At 42.0% G+C, this 15407-nt stretch overlaps 1 protein-coding gene across 2 annotated transcripts in view; it reads right to left on the reverse strand.

Annotated features, from left to right (window-relative positions):
* wwox (WW domain containing oxidoreductase) overlaps positions 1–15407 on the reverse strand; it is a 168373-nt gene that overhangs the window by 106926 nt on the left and 46040 nt on the right. For both annotated transcript variants that reach the window (XM_077596345.1, XM_077596344.1), the window contains exons 6-8: positions 13287–13375; positions 6372–6557; positions 1685–1949 (exon numbers count right to left, since the gene is read on the reverse strand). In XM_077596345.1, coding sequence (XP_077452471.1) covers positions 1685–1949; positions 6372–6557; positions 13287–13375 — 540 coding nt within the window. The remainder of the gene's footprint in view (positions 1–1684; positions 1950–6371; positions 6558–13286; positions 13376–15407) is intronic.

Here is a 15407-nt window from a genome sequence, read left to right on the forward strand (position 1 = left end):
CAGATTTGTTTTAAACGGCAATATTTTGCCAACTATAAATAGAACATTTTTATATTTTTATCACTGTAGATCACGTGTCAGTACGACGTAAAAAAAATACAAGCGAATAATTGCCATTTAAAGGCTGAAAAAGAGGATTTGCACAAAATTTCATGTCTATAAATGATCATAGAAAAACTAACTGTCAAATCATTCATTACTCGATTAATTTTGCCAGCCTAGTCGAATGAAACCATAACTACAAGTAACAGACATCCCAATTATTGTACGTCCGTAACAGTGTCCAAAAAATAACGGTGACATCACACAAAAGATGAACCTCGATACATTAGCCCATCACCTGAATTTCCATAAATCAAAACTGTGTTTTAAATGAGCGGCAAGTTATTTGCGTAAGAAGACACACGGGAGGTTTCCATGATTGTTTTTAGGGCTCCACGTTCTGCTTATGTTTGCATCCCCGAACAATCTCGGCGGATCCCGAAAGTCTACGCGTGCAATTAAAGCGATAGCATCTTCATAGCCCCGCAACCAATAACGGAAATAATATCACTGTTTTATTAAACCCTTAATGTAGGGGGGAGGGGGTGCTGGGGGGTCTTGCAGACAGCGAGAGGAGGCTTTACACTTCCAGGGGTCTTATCAAGGCCAGATTTAAATAAAAGCCAACGCTCAGCTTAAGGGTGCGCCAGAGTGTGCGTAAGAGACAAAGTCTGCGTGCGTCTGTGTGTCCTTTATCAGACCCCAGTTTTAGCGAATGGCTGTGTCAGCACACCCGGATTTTTAATTACGAGCCCTACCTTTGCCCTTTGATATTTACTAACATCTCCAGCACGTTTCATTAAGGATGGCGCCGTTAATTGCTGTACAAAGACGCCGTTTCATGTAGATTCGCCGGCAACAAAAGACTTGACGTCCGCAGGCAGACCAAAACAAATATTTACAGATTATTTTAGGTAATAATCATGAATACACCTGCATTTCATTGCCGTCTAAAGTCAACTGACGTCAAGGGTCGGGAATCTTTTTGACAGAGAAAGCCATAAAAACTATTCTATTATGCAAGCGATTGGACGTTTACTGCCCCGTCTGGCAAACAACCCGGGTTCGACACCCTGATTTAGCACACGTGATCCAAGCACTGTGCGTTTACAGTAAATCAACAATCACAATACACAGGATTGCCGACTAAAGGGATACACCAAGAACGAACTGAATTTAACTCTTTACGTGCCACTGACAATGGATGTGTTTGATATTTTTCCTTTAGCAGATTGGCATAAAAAACACGGACTAAATACGAAATACGTACATTATTCTGTCACTTTCACTTACCTGTATTTTTGGTTTGTTTCACTTACCTGTGTTGGGAATATTGACATCCATTTTCATTCTAACATCTAACATTCAACTTTTTTTGGTCAAAATTACCAAAAAAATTTAACAAAACCCGAACCATCTGGCAATAGAAAATCGATTTTTGGTTTGTTTTAAATTTTAAATCTATTTGATATATAGTACTATGCGTTTACATTTTCTTAATCTTTCAAAAGAAATGTGTGTTTTCTTTCAACATTCGGCTTATCTTAAACACCCGTTTAATTTCCTTAGCAAATTCGGGCCGGATTTCTGCAGGGTGGCCAAACCTCTTATAGCTAAAGACAAAAAAAAAATGGGTTCCTACCATGGACTTTGTGAAGGGTCTGGCCAGGGTGAAGAAGAACGTCATGATCCACCAGCTCCGGTGAATGCCCGTGTACATCATATTGCCGGGGTGCAAAGCGTTGCACGTCACCCCGCGTGGAGAGAGGCGGCGGTGAAGCTCGTTGCTGAACAAGATATTGCACAACTTGGCGCGGTTGTAGGCCAACATGGACCAGTAGTCCTTGCGTGGAGGCGACAAGCGGGCCAGATCCACCTTCCCGCACGAGTCCATCAAGTCCGTGAACCTGAAACATGGATCAAAGCGTGAGTCCCATTGGCCGACCGATGCGAGGCCCGGCTTGCCGCACAAATCAAAGACGGGACATTGAATTGTAATGAAATTGAAGTGAACGTTATTATTGTCATTATTCAAGTATAATGACATTTAAAGCCACGGCACAAAGTGCACAATAACAACAACAAGCAAACAAATAAATAATCAATAAATAACAATAACTAATAAATATGTCGTCAACAACGTAAATATGTAGGGAAGTGCACAAATAACAACAAACAAACAAATGAACCGATAAATAATCAATAACTAATAATAATAAATAAGTAGTCCACATGGATACGTAGTCCACATGGATACGTAGTCCACATGGATACGTAGTCCACATAGATAAGTAGTCCACATAGATAACTAGTCCACATGGATAAGTAGTCCACATGGATAAGTAGTCCACATGGGTAAGTAGTCCACATGGGTAAGTAGTCCACATGGGTAAGTAGTCCACATGGATAAGTAGTCCACATGGATAAGTAGTCCACATGGATAAGTAGTCCACATGGATAAGTAGTCCACATAGATAAGTAGTCCACATAGATGAATAGTCCACATAGATAAATAGTCCACATAGATAAGTTGCCCACATAGATAAGTAGTCCACATAGATAAGTAGTCAACATGAATAAGTGGTCACATAAATAAGTAGGTCCAAAGTGAATTAAGTGGGCAGCAATAAGTGTTGATTAGGTGCACAACTCGACTTGAGTATGCTAACGGCTTTTGGGAAGAAACAATCCTCGAGTCTGTTTGTCTTGGCTGTTATGTTACATGATGTTCTTTAATTGCCTGCGACGGAGCTGTTCAAATCCAGATGTTTTGACACGGTCCCGCGAGCGTGGCGCCACGTCACGTCACCAGGCGCCGAGGCGCCTGTTTTTGGGTGAGGCGCGCCTCCCAGATTAATCCCCGTCATTGGAAAACATCCGATGAAAATGTCAGCCTCTCTTCCGGCCGGCAACTTTACAAGCCGGCTGCCGTCTCATTGTTTACCGTCGCCTCGCTTGGCTAAATTACAACATCTGCGGGCTTTTTCATTTGACGTGCCGCTCGACTTCATAACGACTCGCTACGGTTTGATAAATCGGTGGCCTGATGAGGAAGGCTTCGACTTCTGGCTTCAAAATTGCTTGGCGGTAGTTGCTGATGTCGGGATCACGTGACATTTGATGAAGGAATTAAGATGATCAAAAAGACGGTATTAACTCATTGATGGGAAGAGATGTCCAATCCGTTTGAACTGGGTGACTTGGCACTTAAGAATGTCCAACCCAAATTTGGATTTTTTTGTCACTATATGTTTAAGTAAGCAATAGTGGAAAAAAACATTAAATGTTAAATAAAAGTCATGTAAACAAGGTAAAAACTGTCTTAATTCCTCCTCTTTGTTTGTTCCTCCCACTAAAAGAAAGAAACAGCAACTCAAATAATTATTTGTTTTAATCATGTGCAATGAAAACAAAATGAATTCATTCATAAAACTAATTTTTCGCCCACGCCTTGAGGTCAGATCCATTTAATTTTGCCCTAACACAACATGACATTAAAATTTGAAATCTTAGGATAAATATATTTTTCTAACCACTATTTAACTTAAATTAGTATTTTTTTTAAACATTTGAAAACATTTAAAGTTTTATGTTTGGCAACATTCCTCTTTCATACAAGAATTATTTATTTTCCTTTTTTGTTAACATTTTTTCTTAAAAGTCCATTTTCATTCATTCATTTTTCTTAAAAAAAGAGTTAAAAAACATTTTACGAGAACAAAAATACGTAAAATCTGCATTTAACAAATGGACCTCCATGTATTTAAAAAAACTCACTTTTAAAATGAGTTGAACACCTTTTTATCCATAAATAATGTTTAAAAAAAATTAAATTTATAAATAATGCCACTGAAACACGATGGTTCCCAGCCATCCCTCCAAGTTGAACTTAACTGGACTCCTGTCACTGTCGATGGCAGCCAATAGAATTCATTGCTCATGAAAGCACGGAGGCAGCAGAGGTTATTTTATTTCATTTCAGGATATTATCATCACTCCTCCCTCGTATGAAGTGGATCTGATGCAGCCGGACCACCGGAGCAATCCCACCGTAAGCCCCCCGTGTCGGAAACTGATAAAACATCCGGTCATTACACCCGACTTGGCCTCTCCCCAACCCGGGCGCCTTCCAGGTCGGCGCTTTGGCGGCGGACAAGGGGCTTAGGGAATACGATATCCCGGCGGGTCAGAGGTCGCGCGCAGGCTAAGTCAATCGACAGCAAAACAAACAAGAAGAAGAAGAAGAAGAAGGGAGGACTACATCACTGAGGGGAATATTGGTCTGGAATGAGGTGGTCAAAATGGAAGATGTCAGGGGAGATTACTACTATTTCAACCTTTGTAGGGTCAAATCCCCCTACGTGCGCATAAGGCATCGTGCTTAGGGTCCCGTGGTCTGAGGGGCACCCTAACAAGGGAGTTCAATTCATATTTGTATAGATTTAAGACTATGAATTTGGCATCCAGCTATAGAGCCAATCTTCTTTTATTGTTTTTTTTTTTTTTTAATTTGAATTTTTTTAAAGATGTTTTTGAAAGAAATTTAAGAAAAGGATTGGGGGAAAAAGCTGTATAGGTTTGTCCAAGAATGGCTTAAATAAAAAAGAGGAAAAACTGCAACTGTTTAAAATCTTTTAGTTCTTTGAATGGAAGCAATGTTATTTTGGATGAATGCCATTTTATGTATTATTTTTCAACTTTTGTTGGGTATTGGTGCGGTAAATTTCAGTTTTTGTTCCTTTATATATATATATTTATATAAATACATATATATATTTATATATACATATATATGTATATATGTATATGTATATATATATACATATACATATATATATATATATATATATATATATATATATATATATATATATATTCTTATAAATTGGAATTAAAGTTGTAATTAAAATCTGATATCCAAATAGGGAATGTGAACATCAATTTTTTTGTGTAAAAAAAAAAGTCACTTGCCCAAAAAGGGTGAACAAACTAAAGGCCGGGGGCCAAGTCTGGCCCATCACATCACTTTTGCGTGGCCCTTGCTCTTACTTCTTGTTTCTTGCTAACGTACCAAAATGACAGGCACTTTTAAAATCACTGAAATATCGTGAGCATTTTCTCCACCGACCGCTCCGCTAAAACATACGTGTAAATTGTCTAAGAGTTTTTAGTAATGAATCCTTCAATTAGTCTCCTCCCACTCCCTCTATAGCCATCCATAGCAATAAGTAAATCCCTCCTCCCCCCTAAAAAAAAAAGAAAAATAGCAAATATTCAAGCGTAAGCCGTCAACTTCAGCCATGCGGGACCCTACCAATAACTGATACATCAGACTTAACGAGTCTTGTCAAACATGACAACCTCAGTCACGGGAAAAGTCATTTCCCACAACACGTTGTCACCACGAATTAAACGTATCATCAACATGATGGATGGACTCATCAGCCCAAATTTACTTTACGACGCCCTTTTTCAGCCTCCTTTTCCAAACCATCCGTCCGTCCGTCCGTCCGTCCGTCTTTTCTTAACGTCTCAGTCTTTCGCTGTCATACGGCGGGCGGGCGGGCGCACAAGAGCTTCGGGCCTGGCATCGATCCCACGTCTCGTTCAGTCGGACGAGCCGAGTCGAACCCGCGTGATTGATCGGAGCTCAGGAGAACACGGGCGCACTTGTTCCGGAGGATCAAACAGCCGCACTATTATATGAATTATGTTTTGCGCGGCGCCACGCACCAATGGACAATTGGCGAGGACATTTTTGACACCCGTTTTCACTTAAGGTCAGGCTATTATTATGTCCGCTTTGGAAAGGATGAAACTTACTGCAAATGTCAGAAAGGAAAAACTGTGTTTTTGGGAAAAACAAACAGACTGATTTTAAGTTCCTTTGCCCAGTGAAAAAGTGGTTCGCGCGTCAGGCTCACAGTTCTGAGGTTGAGGGTTCGATCCCAGGTGGGGCTGTCAATGTATGGAGATTACTTGGTCTCCCCGGGCTTACGTGGGTTTTTTCCGGGTGCTAGGCTAGCTGGCTAACAGTCTAAATTGCCCCAAGCTATGATTGGTCATTTGTCTCATTGTGCCCTGCGATTGGCTGGCAAATAATTCAGGGCGTCCCCACCAAAAGACCGCGACCAAAAGACCGGCGACCAATCCACTGCACACGGGCTGGGATAGGCTCCAGCACCCCCCGCGGACCTCTTCAGGATAAGTGGTTTGGAAAATGAACGTATGAAAAAAAAAAAAAGGATCAGAAATGAAGTCATGTTGGCTATTAAGGAAGTTTTGTGGACACGTTTGACAATCAATTGGCATCTATTTGGGTGTGTTACCTGTGAGACTCGGATGAGACCACCAGAACGCGGGAAGGGGCGGAAAGCCGGAGCACGTCCGCCAAACACTGGACCAGCAGGAAGTGACCCAAATGGCAGATTTGGAAGGTGGATTCCAGGCCGTCCTCGGTCAAAGACCACGGCTGAGTGCACACGGCCGCGTTGCACACCAAAATGTGCAAAGGTCTGCGTAAGAAAAGATTTAAGTGAGAAATGAGAACCAAGATGACAAATAGTCGGCAACGCTCCCATTTTATTGGGGGTTCACTTTGAAGAAGTAAGGGGAAGTCTCAAGTCATTGTATTTCATCTGCATTTTGGAATTTTTGATAGGAAATGTCAAAATAAAATGTAAAAAAAAAATCCAAAATATTACAAAATTTAAGTACAAGTTGAATAGATGCTAATTAATGCAACTCACCATTTTAAGTAAACCTGACTACTGTTATGTAAGCAGAAGTCAAAGTTTGAAGTAAACTGCAATTAAGCAACCATAAGTCAACATTTTAATGTTTTAAATAATTAATCTTGAAAATCTTCCCCAATGCCAATTTTTTAAAATTATTTCTTTTAATTTTTTTATCACTTTTCTATATTATTTTTTTATTCTAATTAATGATTTAGTTTTTACTTTTTGGGGGGATTTTCTCTTTTTAACCACAAGTTAAATTTTTCTATGTTCACCCCTTTTTTATTTAAGCTCCATTGATGGCGTCCAATCCATTTATACTACCCAGTCAAAACGGATTGGACGTCTAGCGCCGTCAAAGGCAGCTATAATGAGCAAAATGGGATCATATCAAAATCAAAACCCCTCACGTTGGACAACGATTGGTCTCCCAGTAAACCGAACGGTAACAGCAGGGTTAAAATTCACCGGGGCAATTAAAAAAGAAATAAATAAAAGCCATCATTTCCGCACACCAGCTTGCCGGGGGCCCATAAAAGCAACATATGCTTTGGCGGAAGCAACCAATCGGCGTGGCGTAGCTTGGAGACGGCCGGATGGGTCGGGGGCGCCGGAGTGACGCTTGTCGGTGACAGCGCCGCTCCGGCGACCTCGGAAGCAACTCCATACGCCGACGAACCATCCAAACACAGCCGGCCAATTTTTCCATTTCTTCCATTAGAATTAATTACGAGGCCGGAGGCAATTTGTGTACCCTGTGTTTAAGACTGCCTACTGGATTAATTAAAAACTGGATGCTGGAAAATTAATGTGCGAATTGTTACGCTCCCGCTATAATGAGCCATCCCGCGCTATTACGTTGGATTGTACAGTAGCGAGCGATCACCTTCAGGCCTCCCCAACACGCCGGCTTCATTAAAGAGCGCAAAGCTAGTCGACTTAAAGAACGCCGAGCTCAGCACATCCGCGGCGGGATGCACTTGCGGCGCCCCTTAAAATATAATAAGGTGAGGAGACGGCGAGTGGGCCACGGACAAAGACGCGACGTCTCGACTTACGAGATGCGTCGAGCAAAGACATGAATATGTTCATGAATATGTACTGTTCCTCTCTCAAATGGCATATTTTCTCGCATATAAGCCGCATCCGCGTATAAGCCGCACCCTTAAAATTGCCTTAAAATCGTTGTGTGCAGTCAATTGGTCACCGGTCTTTTGGTCGCCCGGACCGCGACAACGGGCGACCAAAAGACCGGCGACAAAACAAGGTAAAACAACATGGTCTACGCATCAATAAAAGCCAACAATGGCAATGAGCCGTTTCACTGAGCCGACGTGTGAGTGTAGAAGAGTTTGTATGTACATGCGTTGTCCCTTTAAGAAGCTGTCAGTCAGGGTCTTAACAAGTTCTTCAACAAAAAAAACAATAAAAGTCCGGGAAATTTGAAGCTTTTCTTTAGCCTAATAATTACTAGGGCATTAAGTATGACTAAATAGTAATTCGCAGTTTGTATTTAGGGAATTTGAGCAACGATTTAAATGGTCATTATCAATAACCTTCCGGGCGACCAATCAACCGTGTACCATAAGCCACACCCTTAAAATTGCCTTAAAATCGTTGAATTTGACAGTTTCTCTCGTATAAGACGCCCCCTGATTCACAATTTTCTCCTCCATATTTATGGCTTTAATAGGGAGTACAAATGTGTTACTTTGAAGGGAAAATCTTAATAAAAATCATCGCACTTGGTATTTTTGAGATACTGTATAAATCAATTTCTGGATTACAAATCTCGAAAGGGTGTTTCCTGCACCTAAACAAATTTAAAAAGGAGGTCATGTGAGCAGTACAACCAGGAAGTGTGTCCGTAGCGGTCTAGTTTGTCATCCTTTGTAAGATGGCGGCGCCCTGAGCGTTTTACGCAAGATACGGTTTATTTGTTTTCTTGAATTTCATTCATAGACGTCAAAATAAATTTTGTTGAGCATTTTATCTGTTTATCTTTTCTCTATTTTAAAATAAATGACCATATCATCCGCATAGTCTTGCGTTATGGCATTTCGTTGCAGTTTCGTGCATGTCAAGTCAAATTTATGCGCATATAAGCCGTACACTTGATTCAGTCATCATTTTCTAGCGACAAATACGGCGTTTATGTGAGAAAATACGGTAGTCGTTTACGTGGCACAAATTTGGTCGGGGAAAACCCGCAATGGCTTCCACCCGGTGGTCTGAAGCCAGCTGTGCGCTTGTAATGCGAGACTCTCATAAGTGTGCCTCTAATGAAGGCCTTTAATAGGCCCGTTGCCGGCCAGGGCCACGGTCCCTCCCTCCCTCCCTCCCTCCCTCCCTCCCTCCCTCCCACTCACCACATTAAAGCCTTCTCGCAACACAATCGCAATCTCGACGCCGCTCAAACGAGGGTGTTAACTACCAAACGGGGAGGAATCGGTTTAGATATTTGCTGGAAATAACCCCCCCGGGTGCGGCCCATGACCTCCGTGATAACGCGGGCCAGCAAAGAGGTTATTGCCGGTGTGTTGGATACAGCCGGGACGCAATATTGGCTATTACGGCTCCAATTTTGTCGTTTAGGGAAATGTCGAAAAATATCTAAATGAACTGACAATAAAATCCAATATTGGTCAAGTTAGAAGACAATTCTGCTAAAAGTGGGGGTGTCAAACCTAAGGAACGAGGTTGTTCTGCCAATTGGGAGCTCATTTATACTGTACGAACAGAATCAAATGCTTTTATTTATTTTAATTTTTATATCTTGTGCATTCTTTTGCCCACTGCAGTCAAAATGGCGTCCGCCACCGTTATCACGTAACCATAAAATGCCTTAAAACCAACAGAAAGTAACCTGCCAATGCCCAAAAATCAACAAAACGCAACCAAGGAATAGAAAGTAGCCTGGAAATTCCCCCCAAATTAACGTGACCGGATGATTCGCCGAAAGACGTTTCGCCGACGGACGTTTCGCCGACGGACGCTTGACAGACGGACAGGTCGCCGAATGGATCAGGGGCGGGACTTAGGGGGGTCCAAGGGGGGTGGCGGTGTCTGAAGGGGAATGATTCGCCAAAAGACGTTTCGCCGACGGACGTTTCGCCGACGGACGTTTGACAGACGGACAGGTCGCCGAATGGACGTTTCGCCAAACGTTCATTCGGCGACCTGTCCGTCTGTCAAACGTCCGTCGGCGAAACGTCTTTTGGCGAATCATCCAAGTACCCCAAATTAATAGAAAAATGTACTAAAACTGACCTGTAAATTCGCTAAAATGACAAAGTAGTGCCACAAAATGGACTCACTTCTTGCCATTGACAACGATATAGGTAGACGGGGTGTCGGAGTACTGCCCCTTCAGACACCGCCGCCCCCTTGAACCCCCCCTAAGTCCCGCCCCTGACCCGTGCCAGATCAGAAACTGACAATCAGGCGACTCGGCTCCGAACATGCATTGGAGAACGTCCCATTTTGAAAAATCCAAAGACGAGTACCGGACTAACGACTCTGCAATGACACCAGGATGAATGCGTGGAGGAACAAATGCCACGTGTTAATTACGGCGCGTTCCGTCGAAATGGTATCGGGGCCACTCTGTCAGCGGCGCTCTCCGTCAATTACGCTCCGCCGAAATTGCCCCGCGTTGAACAATATCAATATCCAGGTAATTTCATTTCGAAGGACAGGCAATTAAAGCCGAATCGGGGTCAATGGAACACAAAGCAGCGTGAAAGCCACTGACTAAAGCACTTAAAAGCAAGGGAGTGAGAAACGAGAGGGGGGGGGGGAGAAAATAGAGAGAAAAAAAAAAAAGACTGATTACATTTCACCTGTCAATGACACCATACCGGAGTATTACTGCACGTGCGCCCCCGCTCGTATTTTCCCGGCGTGTTTACGCGTGCGAGCGTTGGCGTGCGCGTTCCGCCCGAAGACGTACACGCAGTAATAGAGTGGTGGCAGACTCCGACAGCTGCCCAGTGCCATTCACAGCTCAGAGCTCCCAGCCTCCACTCTGCTCCGTTCGCCTTGTGATGAGAATTAATGTACTCTGACGTCCCCCGGGAGTCCCTCCCTCGACCCCCCCCCCCCCCTTAAGCCCCTCCCTGCTCCAACAGCAGCGCTAATGAAGAAATACAACCTTGCCAAAATAGTGAGCCACGGACTGAGAGGTGACATAAGAAAGAGATACTATGTGTTTAAACAAATTGGAGGGGAAAAAAGGGGGAATAAGGTCTGACCTGAAGGAAGGAGTTTTTGTTGTTTTAAGACTGCGTCCTTAACTCACTTTCCTAGAACAAATAATTGTTGACAGACTTTTCAAATCAAGGAAAAGTTACTGGGCGCCTCCAGTTGAATATAACAGTCTTTTGGGGGGGTAAACTTCTCAATATAAGCTTTTAACAGGCCTGTCAAGTGGTCGGAGAAGTTCTAGAAATTCCACCACTACTACTAACATCACCACTACTGGTACTACTACTACCACTACCACTACCACTACCACTACCAGTATTACCACTACCAGTACTACCACTACCAGTATTACCACTACCACTACCAGTACTACCACTACCAGTACTACCACTACCAGTACTACTACTACCACTACCAGTACTACCAGTACTACCACTACTACCAGTACTACCACTACTACCACTACTACCACTACTACCAGTACTACCACTACCAGTACTACCACTACCAGTAGTACCAGTACTACCACTACCAGTACTACCACTACCAGTAGTACCAGTACTACCACTACCAGTACTACCACTACCAGTACTACCACCACTACCACTACCACCACTACCACTACCACTACTATTACTACTAACGTTCTAACATAACCTAAAGCTACTATACTATAGTAGCTTATAGCATAACAGCATGACTGTTATGTTTATAACATAAAATACACTTAACCACATTCCACACTTTTGCGAACCAGTATACTAGTATTAACTCATACAAATGATTTATTATTATTATTTTTAATCCGATCCACACGTGTTGCCATTGACTTAAGAACATGGCGGATTGACTTTATCCAGCAAATAAAAATGGATTACGCGGCGACGTGGGATGGCGAGAAGGTCAAGCCTCCAGTCTGAATTTGCAAGAACTACAATACGGAAGGGGAGACCTCCGCCATGCTTGGCTCTGACCCAAAAACCGCCATCCTGGATGGTCATAGCCTGCCTCCGGGCTGCTCCGAGCCACGACTGCTGTGCTTCTCCCCAAGGACCCCAAACACCCACACAAACACATACACACACACACACAACCCGCCACAAGAGACCCGCACCGCAGGTGGTGGAGCAGTATTGATGACAAAATACAGGCCCCCCGAAATAGCGGCGATGCGTCGGACACATGCTGACCACCACAGAATAAGAAGCGTCAAGTCCGCGAGGCCAATGTCATCGCGGTGGACAAAAATACACACGCTGACCCGACGGACCTTCCTTCCATCGGGAACACTTTGGACGTCCTTTATTAGGATGCATGAAAATGGGGGGCTAAACATTTGTGCTCGAGGGGCATATTTGTTTTTTTTTAAGGAGACAGATGGGATAGGTCATTCGTAGAAAAGGGGGAGACGATGGACGGAAAGGGAAGACAACATTGAGTATAAGGGACCTTCATCTAAAAGGTGGTTGCTCAAATTATCATTATTATAAGTATATCAATTGCTCATTTCTTTGACCTCTGATAGGGTAGAAAATGACGTTTAGACAAAATATTTGGGATGCTCACATTCCAGTTGCTAAAATACGACCGGCATTGATAAAAAATGGCCGCTCTCATGTCACCTGGCAACTTTTTCTGGAAGAAAATTCTACCCGGCTAAATAATAACTAAATAAACTCCACTTTTAGACATCAGAAAAATCTGTATTTCCCTTTAAAATGTGCCTGTAAAAATATGAATTAAAATAACCAAGTCAGGGGCCGAGAAAAAAACATTTTGCTCCATCGGGGTGAAAAAGTAAACTGATAAAATTAAACACAATTTTCAAGTATTCCTCTCGAAGGAAAAAATAAATAAATAAACTGGTGAAGCGGCTCAGATTGGTTCATCCAAATGTAACATGACAATAGTTCATTTTTTTAACAAGAAAGAAGGGAAAGAGAACCGTTTTTTTTTTGTTTTTTTTTCCCGATACGACGGCATTTACGCTTCTATGTCATTTTTTTAAGTTATGATTTTATTCTGAAGAGGAAAATGTTGCATTTGAATGTTAGAGGAAGAAGAAACAAAACCTTCCTCTGAATTTAGGCTGCGACTGGGTGCAATGGAGTAAAAAAGCAAAAGTGCATTTTCAAGTTGGAGTCGCACTCCGTTAAGTTTTGACCGTTTGCAAGGGCAGAATAGCCGATTAAAACATTTGCTCTCTCACAGCCTGTGAAGGTAATCAAGTGAAGCACAGGAGTGGTGATATATAGAAGGATCTTATCAACTAAAGAGAACACAAATAATCTTTGGACTCACAGATTCTTGGCTTTGAAGGCTTCTGCAAATTCCCTGACACTGCGGAAAGAGGCCAGGTCGCACATCATGGTTTCCACTCGAGCTTTGTGCTGTGGGGAAAAAGAAAAATGCAAAAAAATGTCATTATAAAATTACGTCTTTGCTCCTCCATTTACTATGATTGATTACTAGTCAATAACAAAACTTGTACATGGTGGCTCAATTCAATTGCATTTGTGCTGGGACTGATAACTTAATTTACGTATATAATTTAAAAAAAAGGTTTGTTATCACCCACAAGACTTATAACTTGAAAAAAAATAGTATGTTAGGGCACTCTTAAGTCAAGGTGGAAACTTAAGCAGCTTTACATATTGGTCTTATAGTACAAGTACAGTTGCATTTGTGCTCTTTGTTTTGTTCTTTTTTCAGTGTTTTTGTGTATTCATTTTTTTTTCTGTGTTTTTGTTTATTCATTTTTTTCCTGTGTTTTGTTTATTCATTTTTTTTCTGTTTTTTGTTTATTTTTTTCTGTCTTTTTGTTTATTCATTTTTTTTCTGTGTTTTTGTTGATTCGTTTTTTTTTCTGTTTTTGATTATTCATTTTTTTCTGTTTGTTTATTCAATTTTTTCTGTTTTTGTTTATTCATTTTTTTTCAGTTAGTTTATTCAATTTTTTCTGTTTTTGTTTATTCATTTTTTTCTGTGTTTTTTAATATTTTTCCTCCAAAAAGGAGCGCAAAAAATGGAAGCAATGGAAGGAAGTGACTGACCAATGAGAGCAAAAGGAAGTATAAAACAAAGGAGTACAAGTACAGTTGCATTTGGGCTCTTTGTTTTATTTTTTCAGTGTTTTTGTTTATTCATTTTTTTTTCCTGCTTTTTTTTGCCTTGTTTTTCTAATATTTTTTCCTCCAAAAAGAAGCGCAATAAATGGAAGCATTGGAAGGAAGTGACTGACCAATGAGAGCAAAAGGAAGTATAAAGCAAAGGAGTACAAGTACAGTTCATCACATCTAAACCCTTTAAAAAAAAAGATTTCCCAAAAATTAGCAAATCTTCACCATACATGACCGCAGATATTTGCGTCTCAAATACGCCAACGTCTCCCTCGACTGGCGAAAGCGTGCATTCCGCACGCCGCAAGGACGCCCGGTGGAGCGGCGTTGAAGGGTTAAAGGAGCCGGCTGATGGAAATGTGTTTCTTCAGGCATTTTACAGGCAACTTAACCACCCTGGGATGTATTTATACATGCAACAAACTCAATGTTGTGACTCAAGGGTAAAAAACGCGCAATCACACCATTATCTACGCCTCAACGCTTCTCTCGCCGCTTGCTACGCTATACCATTTACATGGCTGATATTGCAACGCATTAAAGTGCTGATTGCGGCCATTATAGACGGGATTAAAAGGGCGCAAGCTTCCACGATGGGCCCACGGCAGTAATCACAGGTGAGGGGAGACAACAGTTTCGCGCTCGGAGAGCACTTGAGAAGAGGAAAAAAAGCGGCGTGCCGAGTGCTCGCGTGGCGCTTCGATTGAGAGAGTGAAATCGGGCGAGGAAGAAGAAGGACGGAGGTTCGAAGAAGGTCAGATGGGGCGGCGCTGGGATCGTTAGGAGGTCAGCGTGAGAGGAAGGCCGACTGGCTGAGAAGATGAGCGAGGGTGTCAACTCGAAACGCTCGCACGGAGAAGACACGGGGAAAGAGATGGAGGGATTGAAGTTCGGGAAAGGGGGGTGTTGAAGCCGAGCCCGCTGGAGCAAATCCAGCGGGGAGAAGGTGAGCGACCTGGCCCCGCCCTCCCCTTTCCTGTAGATCAGGAGTGTCAGACTGGGGTTGGTTCGTGGGCCGCTTTAACGTCAACTTGATTTCACGTGGGCCGGACCATTTTAGATATAATATGTAGATTTTTTTTATATAAATGGATTCAAAGAACTGGATTAAAAGCCCTGAATATTCTGTTTTTTATAGATCTAAAAGAATGTTTATTTCAGCTTTTTTTATATATTTTTAGATTTTACAAAATGATTTTTTGAACTAAAAGATAGAAAAATGGATTAAAAAATTACAATTATTGATTTCAAAGGGGGAAAATCACGAAATTTAATATACATCGGACCATTTTAGATATAATAT

The sequence above is a fragment of the Stigmatopora argus genome, chromosome 3 (assembly GCF_051989625.1).
Source record: "Stigmatopora argus isolate UIUO_Sarg chromosome 3, RoL_Sarg_1.0, whole genome shotgun sequence".
Classification (NCBI taxonomy): Eukaryota; Metazoa; Chordata; class Actinopteri; order Syngnathiformes; family Syngnathidae; genus Stigmatopora; species Stigmatopora argus.